This window comes from Lottia gigantea, assembly GCF_000327385.1.
Source record: "Lottia gigantea unplaced genomic scaffold LOTGIsca_38, whole genome shotgun sequence".
In the NCBI taxonomy this organism is placed as follows: Eukaryota; Metazoa; Mollusca; class Gastropoda; family Lottiidae; genus Lottia; species Lottia gigantea.
Genome location: NW_008709295.1, coordinates 904,962 through 928,869, shown reverse-complemented (window position 1 = coordinate 928,869; position 23,908 = coordinate 904,962). Strand labels below are relative to the sequence as shown.

The following is a 23,908-nucleotide window of genomic DNA, read 5'->3' as shown; positions in this document are numbered from 1 at the left end:
TTTTTCATTTTCATAATATAAACAATTTCAAAAAAAAAATTCTGGGATTGTTCCTTCTGAAGGTAACTTAAAAATCAAACATGTTTCTATGGACAAGTGCCATAGAATTTTGATAGAGTTTTTCACCTACATGATAATCCTTACAGCTAAAAATTGAACACCACTTTTCAATATTTTTTTTCTTTGGATGATTAGAAACAACTTCCCCATATCATCAAAATCTATCAAGAAATACGTCTCTGGAAGTGCTTATGAGCAATAATGGAGGAACCAACTAATGTACATGGGTGATAATATACAATCAACATTACATGAGCTTCTTTTGCAATAACAAGTTTACTGCAAGTCTATAACATTAACTAAAAAACAACAACATTCAAATGTTCTTATGTCCATATTCATTCAATATCACCTCAACCAAATGAAATAACATAATAACCTAAATCAGAACTTAAGCTTATAAGTGTTCAGTTTCCAATCTCTTACACACATTCTTGTATGAGATTTGAAACAATCCTACCATTAAACCAAGTGGAAGGTAATTGTGTTTGTTACATAAATATTTATAATTGTTAAATACTTGCATCATTTCCAATATAAAGACTATTTATTTATATACCCATACCTGTGATATCTCATTAATTACCTTAACATTTACTATTTTAGATAATGACACCCTGGAGACCAAATCTCATGATTCCTGACATGGAAGGTAAATATCAAATTAGAAATAATCAAGATGTTTATTGTCTTGGTCTGATAAATTAAATATCTAATTATGTTGATATTTGTCTTATGTTTGAAAAGCTACCAAGTACTTTCACTTTAGTCACCAACCAAATATCCAAGTGCCAGTCAGTCATCACAGTAGTGGAATATTCTTGTACTCGGTAGGCCAAAAATAGTCAACAAACTAAACTATATTAAAATATTTTTTAGCACCGCTTTGGACAGTCTTCCCTTTTATGACACTGACAGCCAATCAAGTTTCTCCCCCCCCCCCCCCTCCAAAACGCTGGGATTTTGTATAAGTGTATTCCCAGAAGCATTAGACTAGCTTATCAAGTCCACTGAAAGGTTATTGATATGAAATAACAAGTGCGGATTCTTAAGACCTTAACTGGAGTGGTTACATAAAGATAAAAGCTAATATAAACTGAATGAAAGTTAGGACTAATTTAAATTAGACTGAATCTAGTAAGCTATTTGGTATTTTAACAATGTGAATGTAGTATTCTCAACCACAACAGCAATCTCAAATCATACTATTTTTTTACATTTCATTTAACTAACATTAAGCTCAGTATACTCTTTTCCATCGATACAAGACTATTTCATAAATCACGATGAAGACTTTTAACATTTTCAGTAAAATACTCCAATTCCAAAATGATACATCCGGATCCAGTTAGTATTATTGCACGATTGATGCTCTTGTGTAACAGCAGAATTAAACAAAATTCTAAATGTGATCTTATATAAAACTATGATTGTATTGTGATTGTATGATCATTAATTAAAAAAAAAAAAAAGGACTTTGTCATATAGAAACATGTCAGTTTTCCCTACTGCAAAATAAAAGACTAGCATAATATGGATTATGTCAGTTTGTTTATTTTTAGCAATATATATATACACATATATCAGTATATATACATGATGGTATATCTACATTTAATATTATTTAACAGTTACTCTCTATCTATTTCTTTTTTAATAACTTAACTCACACTTGTATCACAATAGTAATAATTCTCACAATATTCATACTGATTTTATATTGTCAAAATTTTTTACAGAATTCATTTTTCTTCCTCAACAGAATTCTCCTCTGGTTTTCTATCTCTTGTTGCATTGTGATGAGCAGTAGCTTGGTATGTTTTTCTGTTTTTGTCGGATCTACGAAATATTGTTATCTCCTGAAAAAAATTGATTGATTGATTGATCAGTCTTCAATTGCATTACTTCAAAAATTCTTAAAGGAACACTATCTCTTATAATTAACATAAAATTCAAATTTGCAACCTTGGCCAATAAGATTACATGATATTTACCTGGTACACTAATTTGAATGCAAAGCATGTTCTAGCAGAATGGACTTAATTTACAAATAGTCTCTGGAAAGGATGAGTTATCAATGCAACTTTCAAAGGCTGATAATTTTGGATGTGTTAATAAGAAATGTGGTTGAAGTCAAGTTAAATGTGACTGATGGTTTAAAAAAACCTACTTGTTGTTTAAAATACCGCCTTTCTTCTTCATCTACTAGCACCAAATTTAAATAATAGCGTACTGAAAACTTTTTATTGATATCCCTCATGGTCGGTGTTAATTCATAACCACTTAAAAATAGTCGAATTGGTATTGATTCTCCTGAAAATACATTTGAAAAAAACTTTTATTAATTTATGATTCTAAATATTATTTTTGCCTATAAATATCAGGTGGCCATGGTTTATCAACAAAAGATAAACTGAGGGGTGCAATTTAATAATATATTAATTATTGTGACCTTAAACTGTGTATTGTAAACTCAAGATTAGTTGTACAAATCTAATGATTTATTACCATATTATTATTACTATTGAAAAATCGGCCAATGTGTGTTGGTCTAAGAAAGCCCTACGACAAACTTGGGGAGTTATCAGGAGATATCCAGTATGTTTGATCGAAAGACGTCCTGCTATGCCTTGTCGGCAAGCTGACCGAGGCACCATAAAAAAAACGGTATATGTGTGTTGACTGTACATCCCGATAATTTGACGCTGTCGAAAATTTATATAATGTTGCGTCAAAAGATCAGTGAATGTGCACCGGCCTAAAGTAAGCATAATAAATTTCAAATGTTTTTGCTAAATCATAACTGTTTATGGAAGCCCAATCCATTTCAAACTTGTCCAGGGGTGTTATCAATCTACATAAGCATGCTAATGCAAATTTTTATTCGTTTTCACAAAGTCATGGTCAAAAAGTAAATAATTTTTTGTTGAAAATTTGTCAAATTTGAACTAAAAAATCAGATGAATACTGTAGCTTCTAGAATGTTTAGAAGAAATGGGTGCATTAAAAGTTAATTTGAAAAGGCATACTGTTAGTTTTAGACATTTATCTCCATCTTTGAAGTTATTGCCATTACTCCCAATCAATAATGTTAATCTGCCCTGTGCATGGATGAAAATTTAAATAATCCAGAGTCCAAAGGGTTAAGTTTTACTGCATAAATGAAGCATGATTTGAAACATAAGTTAAGAAAAAGTTGGGCCTGTTTCTGTATTGCTGACTCAATATAAGATATCAATATGGCAAGTCTTACCTCTGACAGGAGCTCCATCCATTATTTCATATTTAGCTATTGTCTCATTTTCATTAAATGTATTAGGACCTGTGGCATAGAAAATAAATCAGATTTCAAAATACATCTCAAACACGAAAACTTTGTTGTTTAGGCCTGTAATATTATCGTTATAGTCAGTCATTATCAGTTTATTTTATATAATGCTATCAAATTCTTAAATTCATCGTATTTGTTTGTATATGCATAAATTTAATAATATAATTGAGAATCTTTTTGATGTAAACAAAAACTTTTTAAAGTTTCATCTAGATTAGCTTCAGAATTTCACTAAAAATTAAACGGTCTCAATGTCAACAATATAACATTAACGCAACACTTAAAACTCTCTGTGTATATGATAATAACTAACCCACCCCTACATTTTGAACATCAATTAAGCACAGGAAGCTTAATCTTAGCTTGTCTGGCTTATTTAACAAGCATCATGTTCAGTTAACTACGGTAACTCAGAGAAAGCTTGCCAGGAAAAGTAACATATGCCCACTGGCAGCTGTCAGAAATAATAACAGAGTCTTTACAGACTAAAATATAAATATTCTCATGTTTAAGAATGTCAACTTCATAATGCATTTGTAGTTCTTAAACCATCAATTTACTGTCCATTATATTTGAGGAGTTTCCATCTAAAATCTTTTAAAATCATTTATCACATCATACTGCTCTTATGTCTTAAATCTGTTTAGATATTTTATAAACATAAACAATATATTAAATTATCATCAACATACACATTTCTTTCAAATTTAATCTAAAGATTATCATTTTCATTATCAAATTTGCACACCAAGTTTCATCAAGTTAAGATATAAACTCTAGCTTCTATGTTGAAGCCAAAGGCAATATTTTTGAGATCTCTTTAATAAATAACTGTCTTTACTTAAATAGTCTTTACTTAGTCAAGGGCAATAACTCAAAAACTGATCATTCAATAATCTGAAAACTGTAGTCTCTATTGTTCTCACCTACATGTTTTTTAGTCACTATCATCCAGTCTGCCTATAACGAAATATGGCTGGGACCGGTTGCTTAAAATCTTGAGCAAGTGAACAGTCCACATCCATTTAGTTGATGAGAAACATCAATTAAAATAATTCAGTTATTATGGCAATGCCTTTTTTTAAAAAATCTTTGAGAATTGTGTCTTTCACACTATTTACAAAAAATTATGGATTTATTGATGGATATGAGAGAAGACACTACACAAACGAACAGATGGACATGGACATGAGTGTCAACTCAACAATATAAATTGACATAAAAAAAGATATCTGATATGATACCTTACATACCAATTGATTAAAAATAAATATGACACAAAAAAGAGTCATGCATGAATGACAATAAATAAATGCATAGTCTTCAAAAATAGCATCATGCAAGGCATAACTTAAGACATCTTAATATATTTTCATGTAGCATTTCAGGTTTATTTCCACCCAGGACAGGTGAGACAATCCCAAAAATATTTTCTGTTCTTAGGGATATTGGACAAATAAAATTGCCTTATAACATCATACAATTTTCATAAGGATTTAGTCAACTAGCTGATAGAACTTAATTTCAATCTCATAAGTATTGTATCCCAAATATGGTTTTTAACATGGTCTTAATAAAAAGTATTAAACTAAGTGAGATTGGGTATCAATTGGCGAGATTGACCAATCAGATCGGTAAAACGGAAATAAGGTCGTGATAAGAATATGACACACGATCAATTTTGATAACCAAAAGGCGTTTTTATTGAAGCAAATCTCATCAACTTGCTTTGACCACCAATTATCAGCATGTGATACAATTTAAATTGCCTTTCAAAAATGGTCATCTGCATAACAATTGCAAAGCTACTTGTTTACTTCCCAATAATCCTAATACACTGATAATTGAACAGTTGAATCTCTCAAAGGAATATATTTTTCTTCAGGTCTTTCTCTTTGTTTTACAAATATTTCGAACTCTGGTAAAAATAATATATTTGACTTTATTCTAATCTTAGAACGTGTTCTCAAAATGTTTTTACTATCTATGTCCCGCCATCTTGAATCTCAAAAAAATCGTACCAAGGCACTATGAGCCACGATTTGGTCGATTTGGATAAGTGCTTTGACAAATCGCTAAAATAAATGTGTATTGTAGGCAAATCCTTGAAGACGCTTCGCTTGTATAAATCCACACTTTGATCTATGTCGATACAATTTGCTTAAAAAAAGGCCTATTATATATATTGTTATTCCCAGGATATTTCTGCTATCTTATTATATTTATAACAGTTCATACAGTTTATATTATACTGATATAACAACTAGTGGCTTATAATCTTGTTGAAAGTACATATACCACAACTGTTATTGTAATAAAATCGATAAAGCCAGGTATAATGAAAATATCAGATGCCAATTTACAATGCCAATTTTTCATGTGGACATATAAAAAAAAATTTGCTTTAATGAACAATAGTATAAAAATTTATTGCATTGTATGCATTTTTATCATTGCTTGTCAAACAACAGTAAAGAATTTCATTCTGAAAACTGAAACAGGTTTTTAAGTTCTATCAGCTCGTAAGACTAATTGCAAATACAGGGCAAGTGGGAGAAATGAAGGACAAGCAACCCACTACCTGAGCCTGTTGTTTCTCGTTTTATTATTTGAATCTCCATATGCTTGATTTTGATTCGCACAAGTAGAAAATATATCTTCCCCACTATAACATCTTTTAAATGATACCTAAAGAAAAAAATAAAGAAAAGAGAAAGAAAAAATAAAATCAACTTAAAATAAGCATAATTCTTTGGTAAAAATGAAAAAATAAAATTTCTCATTCACTAAAAATACAAAAAAGACTATAGATCTAACTTGTCAGGAAAAGTAAAATATGCTCACATATACAGCTTTGATTATATTAGGAATTGAAGATATAATTATAGAAATATCTAAATATCTTTTTTCAAGGGATGATTGGTTTGGTTTTGGTTTTCTGTTTTGATTTTTTACACAGTTCATCTTTGTGTGATAATAAACAATTTCACCAAGTTTCATCAAATATGACAAGAAAATATTTCTCTTGAGTCTCAACAAGCATGAACACGGACGTAGGTGACAAAAATATACGCTCCACATTACATGTAAGTGCATAAAAAGACTACTAATGTTAAATGTAAAAATTACATGATCTAGTCCAAGCTAAACTAACAAATATTCAGCTTGTACCATCATATGAAATAAATAAAATCCATGCAAAAAAAGAAAGAATTTTGACTACATTGACTAGTAGATTAGTGGGTTAACCGACCTGCACCGGTTATTTCTCGTCTAACAATAGCTAATTCCATGTAGCGTATCTTTATTCTTACAAGTAGAAAGTAGATTTTACCCACTATAACATCTTTCAAATGATACCTCAAAATATAATAATTATGCATCATAATTTGTGGTAAATGTAATTAATGCTGCAATTTAGAGTAAAAAAAAAAAAAACAAAAACGGGGATGATGAGCACAAGGTCTGTTGTAATAACAAATTAATCTTTTTTTTTTTTGCAACAATAACAAAATATGCAGAACAAAAGCATAGACCCAGACAATAAAAATTGTTATGTTTTAAAGAAAATTCATTAAACATTCATAGCATGTTCAAAAATAGTGATGATATAGCCTTTTCAAAATCTTACTAAAATTCAGGAGGGCACTTTAGATATCCACACATTGTCCATTACCTTTAGTAAAGCCTATCTATGCAAAAACTGAATTATTTCTATTAAAATATTGCTTGCTTGATTTTGCAAACACAGCCACATATAGTATCCAATATGTGCACAAGAATTCTAACTCAGAAAAAAAAGCATGAAATGTCAGCAAAGATGGCATCTAACGCATAGAGTATTTTAGAGACAAGTATGAAATTCAATCAACACTAAATCAAAAGAAAACAATCAGTTTTTGATTCACACATTTCAATGTGGGTATATAGAAACATAGAAAAGTTATAGCATTTTATATTCTGATGGTTCATGGTGGTAAACAGTTTTAAAAATTTGATAATTAAATCATTTGCCCAATATACTTGAACATTATTGTGATCATCCAAGTTTTATGAAAATCAATTAAAATAAAGCTCCAAAAGTTCATTGGTATTAGCAAGATGGTACCTATTCTTAAATTGAGCCCAGCTTTATAAATCTTGACACACAAAAAGCCTTAAAGCAAACATATGTGATTAAAAATCTTGTCCAAGATCTTACCAACCTACATATATATAGTTTCAATAAAACTACACTCACAAGACAATAGTGAAAAGATGAATGACAGAACAGTATACCTTCACAATTCTATTTTGATGTAAAAGGGACAGATGATTTTGGTCTTAAATATATTTCAATGGTCTGTTAATAAATCTACAAAATCACATAATTCCTTTCAAAATACTACAAACTATGGATTTTACTCCCTATTTCTATATGTATATACATAAACATGTCTTTTCGAGAGTATCTTAAAATGTCAAGTCGTCATTTTAACATTCAAACGCAGATAATTCTTGACACGCATGGATTTGAAGGCTCAAATTTCTACATTCATCTGTGAACACTATTACTGATTGGCTGATTGACTGGTAAAAAAAAATTGCACATCCGTCCCTTTAAGATTATGTTTTATCTAGTGTTATAATCTATAAGTGAACAAATTCCCAAAAATTCAGCTTGCCAGGCAAGGCTATATACACCCACTGGAAGCTTTGTTTATATTTTGGAAATTTGGCAGAAAGCCACTATCACCAGTATCTAATCAATGTTCTAGAACTAATGCTTCATGAATGTTCATCAGCAAAAAATCAACATACAGTTTAAATAATGAAGATTTATACCAAAAAGTTAAAAGATTGATGATTACAAGCTCAAAAAATTTTGATTCACTTATTACAGCAAATTTGTTCAGAACTAAGACTTCTGAGGTGTTTACAATGAAAAATTACACATGCTTTAAATAACAAAAGCAAAACCTGATAAAATAATTTCAGAATTTTTAAAATAGGGGTGTGATAATAAGTTACTTCACCAAGTTTCATCTTAATTCTTTAAGAGTGTTTATGAGCTAGAAATTCAACAAGGGAAAAACTTATATCACATTTTCCAATTGTTTTCCAAAAGGATTCATCCTTAAGTTGAGTTGATAATAACAATTCTCTTTCTATAGCATAAAAAAATAAATCAAAAATTAAATCAATTAACTATTGTTTCGAAAAACAGTTTCACCAATTTTTAATAATATCTGTCAAGAAATGTGTCCTGTAGAGTGTTTACAAGTAAAGGGACAAGGGTGATGCCAATATACAATTCACATTTTCATGTGGCTGCATAAAATAATAATCACAAGATGCTATTCAATCATTTCGAAACTTTGCACAACCAACATTTGTTCCACAAATGACGTGATGTAAAGTTTCCACGTGTCTGACCAACTGTCCTACAGAACCCTCGAAACAATAGAAAATACAATAAATAAATTGTGTCTGCGCACAGTGTTTCTAAACCAGTAACATTTGAATTCACTTTTATTTTACACTATGCAGACACAACTTGTTTCTTCTATTCTCTTCTAAATTCTGTATTATATATTGTAAACTTATATCACCTTTTTGCATCTTTTAAACTGTTGAAGTTAAATTGTACAAGACTGGTTTACACTGTTTACTTTGTGTGTATACATAGCAATATTCATGTTTGTGTTCGTTTAGGGTAGCCAACTCAGAAACTGACTTGTGTCTGACTAGTTATTTTCCAGCATATGATCCAATCAGTTCTTTACTACTGAGGTGCAAAATCAAGTTTTGACTATACAATTAAAAGTACTTCAAGAAAGACTATCATTTTTTATTAAAACTGGTATTTTAGTAACACAGATTTTTTTTTAAAGGGACATTCCGCTTTTTTTTTGTTAGGTGAAAACATTTTTTGCTCAATTTTGTGAACCCAAAATCTACAGAAATGTGCCTGTTAATGTATCTGAAAACATCGTAAATTGTACCTGAACATATCATTAAATTATGCTTTTAACATCTATGTATCTACTTGATCAAACAGAATTTGTTTTAAAAGGGTTTATTAAAAACAGAGAGTACTAATTGTTAATTAAGCAGAAGTTTGACCTAGTTTTAGGTTTCATGATAAATACTGGTATAGGAACTTATATTTGTTAGTGATATCGCCTGATTATACTGAAATATCGCTGTATCATGATATATCATCATTTTTCATGATATTCAATACTGGGGTGTTCTTAAGATTAACTTATTTAAAATTTTGAGAAAGAAAGACAACATTTTGTATCAAAAACCAGTACACTATACTTAACAAAATATTGCGATATATATCAACTTGAACCAATAGCTCCCAGCCCTGATGTTTGGCTAGTCAAAACCATTTAGTATACGTAGGAGACATATTTCTCTTCTATTTTTTTTTACTTAAAGCTGTAAAGTAGTTTTCTAACAGCTTCCACAAAGCATAATGAAGTTAAAAAGTTTATAAAAAAATTACAACCTTTTTAAATAGTTTTGGTGTTATAAAATTAATGGCTGTATTTTTGAGTTAAAACATCCAGATATGTGAAAAGACCCATTTCTCAAGAAATTGGCGCATATAGTTTTCACAAATTTGAGCACAAAATTTATTCCACCAACAAAAATCAGTCTGACTGACAAACTGACTCAAAGGGGGGACAACTTTTGAGGCTGAATTCAATATGCATCAATACTTTGGAGGTATCTTGTAGCAAGATTACGATGGAGCATCTCAGAGGGCTCTCCCAAGAAGATTTTCTTGATTTGGTGCAATTTGACACATACTATAGGGCAAAAACGTATATAAATTTTTTAATTTGTTAAGAATATTGTAAAGTGGAGGTACAATTGCGGGTGCAAACCATTTTTCTAGGGGGGATAATGTCCCCCAGAACCACAAATCGCACCGCCACTGCAACCAGCATTTATTTCAAGGCTTCTGTGAGTGAAACTGTTGACAAATGTCTGGAAGATGATTAATACTTACTTTGATTTATTATATTCAAATTCTATATGTAAACAATCTTCTATTCCTACTTCCATTTTAATACTATTGTTCATTTCTGGATAATGTGATAGTGTGTGAACTACTATATCTTGTTCTTTCACCACATCACTTAGTCTTTTCACTATAGTAACTCGTAAAAAGTATCTAAAATATAAGAAAGTACTATAAAGATAGCTTGCCAGGCAAGGTAATGTATAGCTGCTGTCAGAAATGATAAAATATTTCTTGACTAAATTACAAATTTCCTCATATCAAAGATCACCATAATAATACCAATTTTATCTTATTAAAGATCTTCTTAATACAGTTGAATTCAAAAACTTTAATTTTATTAATGTCTTCAATTTACTGGTAGTTACGCAGAGATTTTCTACAAAATTTTTCTAAATCATTAGCTATAACCATGATAGTTTGCCTGGCAATATAACATACTGCCACCACTTGTCAGACATAAAGTCTTGAAAATGAATTTTCACATAATCTTAAAGATATTTTTTAAGTCAAGGCAATACCTAACAAGTGGTTTTCTAGCAAGATACACTCCCTTTCCTGATACATTTTCAGTCACCAATCTGTGTCAAATCATACCAAAAATCTAATTTGTGCAAGATATTATTGATTTAAACAAACACACATTATTTCCTAAAATTCTGACATAAACTGTTACCTCTATCGCCAACAAAATTGTATGCGTTTATACTATGTCATGGGCAATAACTCAAATTCTGTTGATCGAAAAATTGTCAAATTCAATTTTGACCAAGATCTCATCATTATAAATGATCATAACAAATTTCATTTAAATCGGATGAAAACTGTAATCTCTATTGTGTTCACAAACACATTTTGACGCGTTTTCAAGTCAAGGGCAATAACTCAAAAACTAATCATCGAAAGATAGCCAAATTCGAATTTGTCCAAGTTCTCATTATTATAAATATTCACACCAAATTTCATATAAATTGGATGAAAACTGTAGTCTTTATTGTGTTCACAAACAAATTTTGACACGTTTTTCATGAGTCAAGGGCAATAACTCAAAAAACATTCATCAAAAGATAGCCAAATTCGAAATTTGTCCAAGATCTCATCATTATAAATATTCACACCAAATTTCATTTAAATTGGATGAAAACTTTAGTCTCTATTGTGTTCACAATCAAATTTTGACGCGTTTTTCACAAGTCAATAACTCAAAAACCTTTCATCGAAAGATTGTCAATTTCGAACTTGCCCAAGATTTCATTAATATAAATGATCACACCAAATTTCATTCAAATCAGATAATAACTGTTGTCTCTAATATGGTCACAAGCTTATTGTGACGGACAGGGGCGACGACCACAATATAATTGTGGTGATTCCAAAAAGAAAAAACATGCAGCAATAACCAAAAAGCTAAAAGCTTACTCTGTGATATCCAACATCTGGGAGTGTTTCAAAAGTGGTCACACCTATTCCTGATATTTTTCATGCCTACATTTTTCATGATTTTGGTTGTTTATTACTGAAGAATATGTTGATTTATGAACTTCAATTAAATTACAGGAAAAAAATCTCATGCAACCGAGATACAGACAAATTACTTAACGTGTCTGGCACTGTTTTAGTGTCGGATGGAAATGGTTAGAGGGTGGCTTGCTAAGAAATTTATCAAAAGATTGTTTTTTTATAAAATTCATTTTGCGTCAGATATATCTAAGTTATCTTTATCATATCAAAAATTTGTGTTTCCAAACATTTTTCTTTGAAAACTCACAATGGAAGTGTAATTTCAGAAATTTGTTTCCAACTGCAATAAGGTTCAGTTCACTCTCTTGCATTAATACAATTTTAAGCATGTAAAATATTCACCAACTATCAATTTTCAATTTGTTTTTAAGTTTAATAAACACCAAATCATTCAACAGACAATTTTAAAACCTTGGTGCCTTTTTGAAATAATTTCCATCCGACACTAAAACAATTTCCATCCAACACCAAAACCCACAAGACAAAAACAAATATCAATGTCTTATAATTTTCATTAGTTTTGTATTTTGTATGGCATTTAAGACTTTGTTGTACAGTTCAACAACGCAATAAATTTGCATAACAGCACTTTTAGGGAAAAGAGGAAAATGACCAAAAATAGTTTCATCTTAAATTGTTCAACAGATTAACCATGATTTCCAAAACAAAAAAAAAGTTATTTATGACCTACCAAAGAATTTTTATAGGTAAAGAAAGTAAAATCTTATGTTGGTAATATCCAAAGGTTTATAAAAAGTCTTGAATTTTCTAAATAATAGGTAAAGAACCAAGATATTTTACAATTTTGCATCAATCAGTGAGAAAAGAATGTCTTTACTTAAAGCCATCAAAGCAATTGTCGTAGACCAAATAAAAGTCAAAAGAATCTCATTGTTCAAGTCCTTTTACCCCTTCACCTTAATTCAAACTGTAGCCTTCATTATCTTAGCTTAAAGTCATATTTTATGATAAAAACAACCGTTGTTGACATATATTTCCATCCGACACTTTTATATTTCCATCCGACACTTTTATATTTCATTTCCATCCGACACTTTTATATTTCATTTCCATCCGACACTTTTATATTTTCATCCGACACCAAAATTTCAAGCAATAATACCACAAGAAGACAAATCTGAGAGTTGTACAATACTGCTTCACAATGTGTAACAAAAAGGTTAAATGAAGTGTGTAAAATTTGATAGAATATGCCTTCAACCCACATGGATTGAAAATAGTCATTTCTATCATTCCATCCGACACCAAAATGAAAATGCCTATTTTTTCACTTTATTACTCAAATTAAAAATTGGTATGATGCTAACTGAAGAACACAATATGACAAACTTTATATGTACTACGACACTAATCAAAGGTCCCAACATTCAGAAAATCTGTATAAACCAACATCTAATCATCTTAATCACTTATCGTCAATTAGATAGTTGCTTAATTGTATTATTGATAAACCAACATAAAAACAAAAGATTGCTGATATGTGAAAAGGGTCTATTCTGCTTCAAGATCAAGATCATTGCTTTTAGATCAAATGGCTTGGGTCATTTTTAGAGGCACTCTTGTAATTCATTACACCCTAACTATGGAAATATAGAACTTGACCATTTCGCTTTTTTTTCACAATTAGCTATTATTGATACAATGTTTTATTTTCCTCCAAAGAGTACTGATGTTTCTCTGGATATGGAAAGGTTCAATAGAATCTTATCTGGGTCAATGAGCTATATATAGCAACATACAGCACATGTTAAAAAATCTTGAAACTTTAGGTACTTGCTAAATTAACATTGTTTTACGGACCCAGAGTATGTCGGATTACACAGAGTATACTGTACATGCATACCAAGTGTCATTAAGATCTGTTTAAAACTGTATTGTGTCTACAATAAACAGGGTCATGGGCAACAGCAATGGAAAGATGTTTTTAGCGAACATATAAATATTTGGCCGTAGACAGTTCAGTGACCCCTAAAGATATGTATTACCTCTATTATATTAGAGGGAATAAATTTTCAGTATATCATGGGCATTTGTCAGTATGTTTAAAATTGTAACAAAAATGTAACAGTAAATGAAAGGTATTGTTCACAATCTAATTGTTGACATATGGACGAACAGATTAACAGGACTATTATATACACAATAGAATGTGGGTGAATAAAAACACAAAATTCCGCAGATTTTCCTGCCTGCAAATTGTTTTTTGTCAGACACATGTACCTACCTTAATCTAACATTGGCTCCAGTGTAGGATTCATAGGGTTTTTCTACTTGTTGAAATTCAAAATTATAACTAGTATTTTGAGACAGTTCTCCTGGTCTTGCCAATTCTTTAACAAGTGATGTGAACTCATGATGATTACCTCTATCATAATATAATTCTAAAAAATAAACATTTAGTTATCTACAACAAAGTTATTGTACATAGAAATAAGTAAAGATAGCTTGCGATGCAAGGTAACATACGCCCACTGGCAGCTGTCAGAAATAATAAAACAGTCTTTAGTGACTAAAGTACGAATTTTCTCATATTGAAGAAATTATTTATGCTGAATAATTCCACCAAATTTTTTAAAATCAATATCAATAACCCAAATACAACAAACAATTAAATCACACAGCTCTAATCAAGGGCAAAAAACAACTTTTAACGCATGTTTACAAAGTCAAGGGCAATAACTCAAAAAATGTTCATCAAAAATATCTCTTGTTAGAACTTGTCCGGGATCTTATCAATTCGAATGATCACACCAAGTTTCATCAAAATTGGTTGAAAACTGTAGCTTCAATCCTGCTCACAAACAAATTTTGACGCGTTTTTCGTAAGTTAATGGCAATAACTCAAAAACATTTCATCGAAAATGCATCAAGTTAGAACTTGTCTGAGATCTTATCAATTCCAATGATCACAACAAGTTTCATCAGAATCGGTTGAAAACTGTAGCTTCTATTGTGCTCACGAACAAATTTTGACTGGTTTTTACAAAGTCAAGGGCACTAACTCAAAAACCGTTCATCAAAAATGGATCAAGTTAGAACTTGTCTGAGATCTTATCAATTCCAATGATCACAACAAGTGAGTCATATGCAGTGTCAGAATACATTGATCATTTCTTACTACCTCTAGCATGTCAACATCGCGCCTACTTTAAAGACACAACCGATTTTGTCAATAAAATAAAAAATCTTCGAGTTCCCTCTAATGCTATTTTAATTTCTATCGACGTTTCTTCTATGTATACCAATATCGATAACTCTACTGGTTTAACGGCTTTTAATAGAAACCCAGATCCAAACAGACCAGACGATGCAATTTTACAGCTTCTAGAGATTTGTCTTAGCCGAAACGATTTCACATTTAATGGTAAAACATATTTACAAACTTCAGGGACAGCTATGGGCAAACGATTCGCCCCTTCGTACGCAAACCTTTTCATGGCAGAGTGGGAACGTGAGGTGTTGCCCCTCTGTCCATTTGACCCAATTTTTTACGGACGCTTCTTGGATGACATTTTTATGGTTTGGACTTATTCTATCGAACTGTTTTGGGAATTCTTTGAAATTCTCAACAACTACCATCCTTCTATCAAACTAACTGCAAACGTGAGTGATCAAAGCATAGACTTTCTCGATACCACAGTCTTTAAGGGAGATTCCATAGCCGAAACAAATAAACTGGATATTAAAGTGTATTTCAAAGAAACTGATACTCATCAACTCTTGCACAAGAGCTCCTTTCACCCAAAGCATACCTTTTCTGGTATAATTAAGTCACAAGTTCTACGATTTCACCGAATTTGCACAAGATCTTCTGATTTCAACCAAGCCTGTACGATTGTTTTCTCAAAACTGAAAGAGCGTGGTTACTCTAAACGATTTTTACGAAACCTAAAAAATTCCACCTTAGCACAGATAGCAGCTAAAAACAGGCTTTATGCCGAAGTACCTCTAGGTTTAAGAAGTGCACCATGTTTGTCCAGTAGATGCAAAACTTGTCCCTTTATATCCGAAACTCATTATTTTGTAAGCAACTCTACGAATAAAAGGTACCCGATCCAGGAACATCTAACATGCGAACATTCGAATGTAATATATTTAATTTCATGCAAGAAATGCCCCAAAAAATACGTAGGAGAAACTAAGAATAATCTACGAACTCGGTTTAATGCCCATAGGTCTGATATCAAATTAAAGAAAGACAAGCCTGTTTCTAATCATTTCAACCTCGACGACCATTCAATTGACGATCTCACCCTAATCCCAATTGAGCGCATAGAAATTGACTTGCCCGAAGATGAAACTACTAAATTCCGTCAATCTAGGGAAGCCCATTGGATTATAGGACTAAATATTCACCATAAAGTAGGTATAGCACCCTTTGTTGTCCCGTTCAATACAACCAGCAATCGAGCAAGCAATCATGCCCACTATAAGAGCCTTCAAGAGAAATTTCCCCATGTTTATAAGCAGAAAATGATAGTTGCATATTCAAAAAATAAAAACTTAAATGATAATATTGTTCATAGTAAACTAAAAACAATCAGTACATGACAGATACTATACTTCTCGCCCATTGGGCGAGTTATTTTTTCTAATTTCAGATCAGAATCAGAACAGAAGAAAACCCAATATCTAGACCCTTAATCCTAATTTCTAAATAAAGTGTCTGTTCCGCCCTAGGCCTGTACATTTGTTGAGAACATTTGCTCATGAACTATTTTTAACAAACTTCAAGGCGTTCTAAGTCAAGGGCAATATCTCAAAAACCATTCATCAAAAATATGTCAAATTCGAACTTGACCGAGATCTTATCAATCTAAAGCATCACACCAAGTTTTAACAAAATCAAATGAAAACTGTAGTCTCTATAGTGCTCACAAGAAATGTTGACGGACGGACCGACGGACAGGGGCGACGACAATGTGGGCGTATAAAAAGGGCACATATATCTTGTCTGACTTGAACTTGAAGACCAGGGCTACATAAAATGATCGAAATAATCGATTATCGTCGCTAGGAATTTATCATTTTGATTATCGATTATCAAATTTATGTCAAAGTTACATTTTCCACTGTACCTGTGAACAAGTAGGTTCATAGGTTCCTTTCAGCACATAATTTGACCGAGAGCTATAATAACCGATCAAGGCAAGAATATAATAAAATAATCAATGAAATTAAGAATTTGGCATGTTTTTAGTCTCATATTTGTAGTGTTTTTAAATTAAATCATTTTGATTATTATTGATCAGTAGTCTGTCATCATTAATCCATCACAATTTGGTAATCAATACCCAGTGCTGATGACAACAACATGCCATCATGAGGTTTCCTGTCACATTAAACACATTAGTTTACAGCATTTTGATTAGTTGTTCCTATTTCTGAGAAATTGAGAAGGATTAACTAGGAAGCAAACTGTTATTGTCCGAAATCATCCTGGTCTTAAAAATAAGTAACCACTTGAAAACTAGATTTTCAGATGAATAAATTAAAGATAGCTTGCCAGGCAAGATAACATACGTCCACTACCAGCTGTCAGAATGAAAAAAAAATTCTTTAGTGGCTTAATGTTACATTTTCAAATAATCTTAAAGTCATCCATAAGTCAAGGCAAAACCCTGAAACAGTTCAGATTATCACCAATTTCTAACTTGACTGAGATCACATGCATATCTAGTTTCTTCAAGATTGGATAACAACTGTAGTCTCTATCCAGCCTGCAAGTCGAATTTGACAAGTTTTTATTAAGTCAAGGACAATAACTCCAAAACCCTTCATCCAATTGCTACCAATTACAAACTCGAGTGAGATCTCATCAATATGCATACCTAGTTTCATCTAGGTTGGATAAAAACTGTAGTTTCTATCGTGCCTACAATTGAGATTTGATTCGTTTTTACTAGGCCAAGGGCAATAACTCCGAAACCAATCATCTGATTGTTACCAATTTCGAACTTGACCAAGAGATCACATCAATATATACATGCATACCAAGTTTCATCAAGATCGGATAAAAACTGTAGTCTCTATCGTGCCTACAAGGCAAATTTGATGCGTTTTTTCCTAAGTCAAGGGCTATAACTCTGAAACCGTTCATCCGATTATTACCAATTTCGAACTTGACCGAGATCTCATCAATATATACATGAAAACCAAGTTTCATCAAGATCAGATAAAAACTGAACGTAGCCTCTATCGTCCCTACAAGAAATGTGAACGGACGACCGTCGAACTGACAGACAGGGGCGACGGCAATATATATCCACATTTCCATGTGGGTGTATAAAAAGCACTTACCAATCTGGCCAATAAATTCTATCTTTATTCCTTGATGTTCTAATTTACTTCCTGCTTTCTTTAACGATACATTGACCTGAAATTAAGATAGCAAGTTAGATCTTTACTACCTTTTTTGACGTTCAGTTAATTCGTTTCATATACATTGAGCAAAAAAAAGGTGGTAAAAATCTCCAAACTCAGAAATGTTTATTGTTTACAGACATAACAAGCAATGCATTTACAAGAGAATCTGCCAGAGATAGGTTGTTCGATTTCTTGTTCTGGTTCAGACATTATGATAAAACACGAGTCACGACATTGTGCACTGTGAATTGAATTCCCCGGGATGCATAATGATTTTCGAAAATCAATATAAACAAGTTGTCAAGGATTTCGATGTTTTCAGATGGAAAAAATACTTGACACAGACAAATAGAAATGATTTTGCACCAATCCATCAAACCTAGGGCAATCAGTGTTTACAGGATTCAGAGACTCATATGCGTAATCTTTGGGTCATTCCAGGTAAAATCGTCCAGTAAACAATGAGATTTTACCTCGACCATCACAGATATAGATGAAACTTAGCGGAAATGTTGGTAATGATGGAAAAAGTTCAAATTCCAAATTTCATTGAAATTGGGTCAGGGGTCTTGGAGAGATATGAATTCTTGAGCTTTTGATCTTTTCGACCTCTGAAAGAACTTTAATTGGTGTCATTGAAAAGGAAAATAGTCCATTTCTGACACAATATTCGGCCTATATGAATGTCAGGGTATGATTGCTCTTTTCTGTGAGCTTTGACCTTGCTCCTGTGGGACACATGACCTTGACATACTAACAAAATCATAGACTAACAACTTCACTACAACATTATGTTTTGGTTTTCAAATTACAGTATTGAAATATCTTCACTGCTGAAATAGTACTCAATACATTATAGAATCAATTATTAAATACACGTAGAAAAATGCGGAAATTTCAATGGGTAATCCCGGAAAAGGAATCCATTTCTAGAAAAGAAGTGTCTCACAGAATAGGATAATCGTTGTCTCTCTCCTAAAACCAGAGGCCTAATATAGCCTAGTTAATTTTTTTCCCTCATCCCTGAAGTCATTTGGTCCATATAGGCTATCTAGCCTCGCCAACTCAGCTCCTGAATACAATAGCTATGGCCAAGATAGCTGACATAATGTCAGGGCTAATTCTGAGCAAGTGTCGCGAGAAGCACAGTTAATCATACTGGATTTTTAGACTGATGCATAAGCTTCCAACTTAAAAAATTACCTATATGATCCAGAAAATCTCCAATTGAAAGTGATTTTTGGGTTGAAAGTGATTTTTGGGTTGGTTGTTGCACTGACAGATATGAGCATATCAAGAAGATCTTCAAAGGAATGATTGATAAAATTTTATTTTTGAAGGATAATGTGTTTACTGAATTATTGGTTTCTAAAACTAAAGAAAAATCAATTTACAGACCTTGCCTGACACAGTTTCGCCATCGAAATATAGATAATATCTTTCTTTTTTACCATCTTCAGTTTTTATTTCAGCTGTTTTTCTTGAGTCTTGGCCATCTAATATTATATCAACTTCTGCACTCTGTCCAAACCCAAAGAAACTCTGAAATGAAATGATAAACTTGAAAAGAACAAGTTATGAGGCAGATGTTGCATATGTCGTCAGCAAGAAAATGACTGACAGCAGATTTAAATGCTGTTTCTTCGAGTAGCATAGGAATTCAACATCATCTGAAACCCAGCTATTTGTTTGTGTCTGAGATCAGTATCAATTAAAAGATGTAGAAATAGAGTTTTATCATTTTTCCAAGAATAGTGCCTAGGCCTAGCTCAGCAATTAAAATCAGTAATATGGCATTTTATTACTTTCCTTGCTTTTCATAGGTAAGGGTACAGAGAAGGGTTGAAATAACTCCAGTAATTGGGCCGCACATTTCAAATTTTGTACCGGACGTCTGATCTAACACAATGCATTGATTAGAAAAAAGAATCGCGACAAATCGGATGCAATGTTCTATTTCTATGTTCTATAACTTCACCTCCTTCAAGGGAGAACTGTTGAACCATTAAGCTGCAACATGGGAAATTTTGTTAGAGGACAGGTTATTTAATGGCCTGCATCATTAATGTTAAATGCATGCAAGACTTACGATACCTGTAATATTGTATATATACTTGTAAGCTTATATAATAATAAACAGAACAGGCCAATATAAAAATTTCCTAAAGTCAAGAACTGAAGAAGTTACAACAAATCATGTAATAGGCATATCATGATGAAATTATGAATATCTTTTGTACATTTCATTTTCTGATAGCAGTAGAAAATAAGACTTACTCACTAGTATCAGTACCAATCCTAATATTAATAATACGGGTATTAAAATATAGGCCTACATCATAATAAACCTAATAATACTAATAGTACAGTCAAGAAACCTAATTTCGTGCTAACCTACTTTTTGTTCATTTCCAAAAATGATTAATAATTTACATGTGCGACCTTGCTTGACCTTCGCATTTGCTTGTTTCGATATACATGTGTCATCTCTACAATATCAGCTAGTAGAATGAATCCAGTAGTTTCAAGCAAGGTAAAATGTATTAATGTATACTTTGACAAATACAAAACATTTGGCGGATTTCACTTATTACCAAACGTCACCACTTTCTAGTCTGCTAGAATGTAGTCAAACGAATGAAGTCACATGATCAACTAGTGGATTCTGTGTCAGAAGAAAATTTCTATGGAACACAATGTGGGCCATATTCTTATGTTGTTTCAGTGACTTTTAGCAATAAATCACGCTACGTATCTTATTTTGTCAGTCACTATTTTTTTTTTAAATCGTGGTTCTTTGAAGGAATTGTCACTAGTTATAATGAATTGATATTAAAGATAAATACTAAGAGAAGTTAATTATACCACCCGGTATCCATACAACGTGTTTTTCTAGACTTATTTATAGATCAAACATTGTACACGAAAATAGGTGACGTATTCTGCGGCTGTTGCCGAGTTGGTTGCTCATGAAATATGGGTCAAAGTGAAGGATTCATAAAAAAAAATCTAAACAAACCAATTTTAATTATTTTGTAGAATATCTGAGGAAACATCTAAGATATAAAAAAACATTTCATTTTTTTAACTTTGATGAAATTTGGTGTTAAATCCTTATATGCACGAAAATAGGTTACACCACTGTTACAGTCGAGTAACCTAATTTCGTGGAAACCTATTATTTGTGGATTTCCGGAAATGATTAATAATTTACATGAGCGACCTTGCGCAACCTCCGCATTAGTTTGTTTTAATAAACATGGGTTTTCTCTACAATATCAGCTAGTAGAATGAATTCAGTAGTTTCAAGCAAGGTAAAATGTATTTATGTATACTTTGACAAATACAAAATGGCGGATGTCAGTTATGTCCAAACGTCACCATTTTTTTTATCGGCCGAATTTCCTTATATTCCCAAGCAGTAATCAGAATTCCAAGTGTCGTCTGCTAGAATGTATTTCAACGAATGAAGTCACGTGATCAACTAGCGGATTCTGTGTCAGCAGAAAATTTCTATGGAACACAAAGTGGACCATATTCTTATGTTGTTTCAGTGACTTTTAGCAATAAATCATGCTACGTATCTTATTTTGTCAGTCACTATTTTTTTTTTAAAATCGTGCTTCTTTCAGGGAATTGTGAATCCTTACATCCACGAAAATAGGTTACACCACTGTAATAATTGGCTAATGGCATTTTTTTAATTTTCATTCACAGCGATAGTCTCAAAGGTCTTAAAGTGATAGATAGTAGTGTAAGCTGCTGTCATGACCTCAGTAGATATCATGGAAAATGTCAGCCTTAAAAAGAATCTATATTGATGTTGATGTTTTTAATAAATAAAATAGCTAAACATCTTTTTTCAGATGTTTACTCTTTCAGATCAGTGAAAAATCATGTGACAAAATAATGATGCCGACACCCACCTCCCCGCTAAATCACCATAATTTCTGGAATTATCATGATCCTACTGCAAGAAGGTCTAGGACTATTTCCTACTGCAAGCCGTCAAAATTTACAACTTGTCAAATTTTTGGCAATTATATTAATAAAATCATTTAGTCTTACCATTTTTCGGTAAATATGAGTTTCTGCTAAATCTCGTTTCATCCAATATGGATTCCCATGTGACCTCTCGATGACACGAGACTATTTAAAAATCGTTGCTTTTAAAAGAAAATACCATTCAAACACTTATTCGAATATATGATATGGTTTTTAAGCGTAATGATATAAGTAGGCCTTATTATATCATATTTTATGTATGTAAAATAAAGGTATAAATTAATGAATGTAGGATAAGCTTTATTTGGCTGATCCTATTTTGTCGACGTTTAGATTTCGAACAAATGATGGAATTACAATTTCAGTGTTTCCAAGATCAATGAAAAACGAAAGAAATATTTGTACTTCACATTTTAGCTCAACCTCAACCATAGAAAACTGCGGGTGATTTTCATGTTAGTCGCTAAAAAGCTGACGTTGCGCCTCATTTTTTTGGAGTAATTAAACTTTACTTATTCACCATGGACAAGGGTGGGCCTACAGAATGTGTCCCTCAAGGAAGTGTATTGGACATGTGCTTTTTCCTCATAATGTCAATTCAGATGCTGTTCAATCAGTAAAATTAGGTTTGCTCCAATAATCCAAGCTGAGAAAGAAATTCAACTAATATTCTTGTAAACTTGATTGATATTTATTAATATGCATAATATCTGTTCACCTCGTACAAAACAACTAACATCAACAATATTTTCTCCAAAATCCAATGGAACAAGCAACAAGAAAGAAAATGCTGAAAAAGACCGGTTTGACATTCCAGATTAATCTTGACCAACATGGCCTAAAAGTGTTTTAAATCAAACAGAATGGTAGAATGGCTAAAAGAACTTTCACATTTATGGACAAAATATGGACATTTATGATGGTTACATATATGTATAGAATTATTAACGTTATAAACTAGAAAGTCCACACCAATAATGTAGTTGGCTAAACCACAATGCATTCATCATCACTGAAATCTTATCTGAACATGGAAGAATATCAAATTCGGACCCAGCTTAATGGAAATCTAATGAACTATCCTATCATTCGCTAATTTTATCGGACCAATCCATTTATAATTTTAAAGAATATTTAATAAATGTTAAATGCGCACTGAGACAAGAAACACATGAAACAAAGTTTTGTAAGAAATCCAGTGAAGGGGTCAAGAAGCCAAAGTGCTAACTAACAAACCCAAAAACAAGTTTAAGGAAGCTAAATAAATATATCTCATAACTAACTCCCCCCCCCCCCCATATTACTTCGTTTTTTGGTGCAAATTATATCCCACTTCGTAATATGTACGGATTCCATTTGTCCAAATATGAAATCTAATGTTTTGACTCAGTGTTGTAATGTATTAGACTCGGCTACTTTATTTATGAAACAACGTGATATCGACCGGAACTGGAAGGTTGTAGTGTGGTTTTGATTTTTGATTCTTTTGTTACAGGACTATCGGAAAGCACCTTAAAGTTTGTATGCTTTGAAAAGTATTAGAATTTTATTTCAAATATATATTCCTATTAATTGGGCCTACTGTA

The 23,908-nt window shown here is 31.8% G+C and overlaps 1 protein-coding gene across 1 annotated transcript; it reads right to left on the bottom strand.

Annotated features, from left to right (window-relative positions):
- Positions 1 to 883: 883 nt before the first annotated feature.
- On the bottom strand, positions 884 to 22,442 carry LOTGIDRAFT_217269 (hypothetical protein). Its single transcript, XM_009059207.1, has 9 exons — positions 22,386 to 22,442; positions 19,716 to 19,859; positions 18,252 to 18,327; positions 14,176 to 14,332; positions 10,398 to 10,562; positions 5,973 to 6,079; positions 3,314 to 3,382; positions 2,231 to 2,373; positions 884 to 1,919 (listed from the first exon to the last, which is right to left on the bottom strand). Exons 1-9 carry the CDS (start codon positions 22,425 to 22,427, stop codon positions 1,803 to 1,805), a joined length of 1,020 nt encoding a protein of 339 aa, XP_009057455.1. The 5' UTR covers positions 22,428 to 22,442; the 3' UTR covers positions 884 to 1,802.
- Between the last annotated feature and the right edge of the window lie 1,466 nt (positions 22,443 to 23,908).

Excerpts from the sequence above, each read along its gene's own strand:
- LOTGIDRAFT_217269 (XM_009059207.1), bottom strand. The coding sequence starts at position 22,427 with ATGAAACGAGATTTAGCAGAAACTCATATTTACCGAAAAATG. Across the intron at positions 10,563-14,175 it reads GGAGCCAATGTTAGATTAAG|ATACTTTTTACGAGTTACTA; the intron begins GTAGGTACATGT and ends CTTATATTTTAG. Across the intron at positions 1,920-2,230 it reads GGCGGTATTTTAAACAACAA|GAGATAACAATATTTCGTAG; the intron begins GTAGGTTTTTTT and ends AATTTTTTTCAG.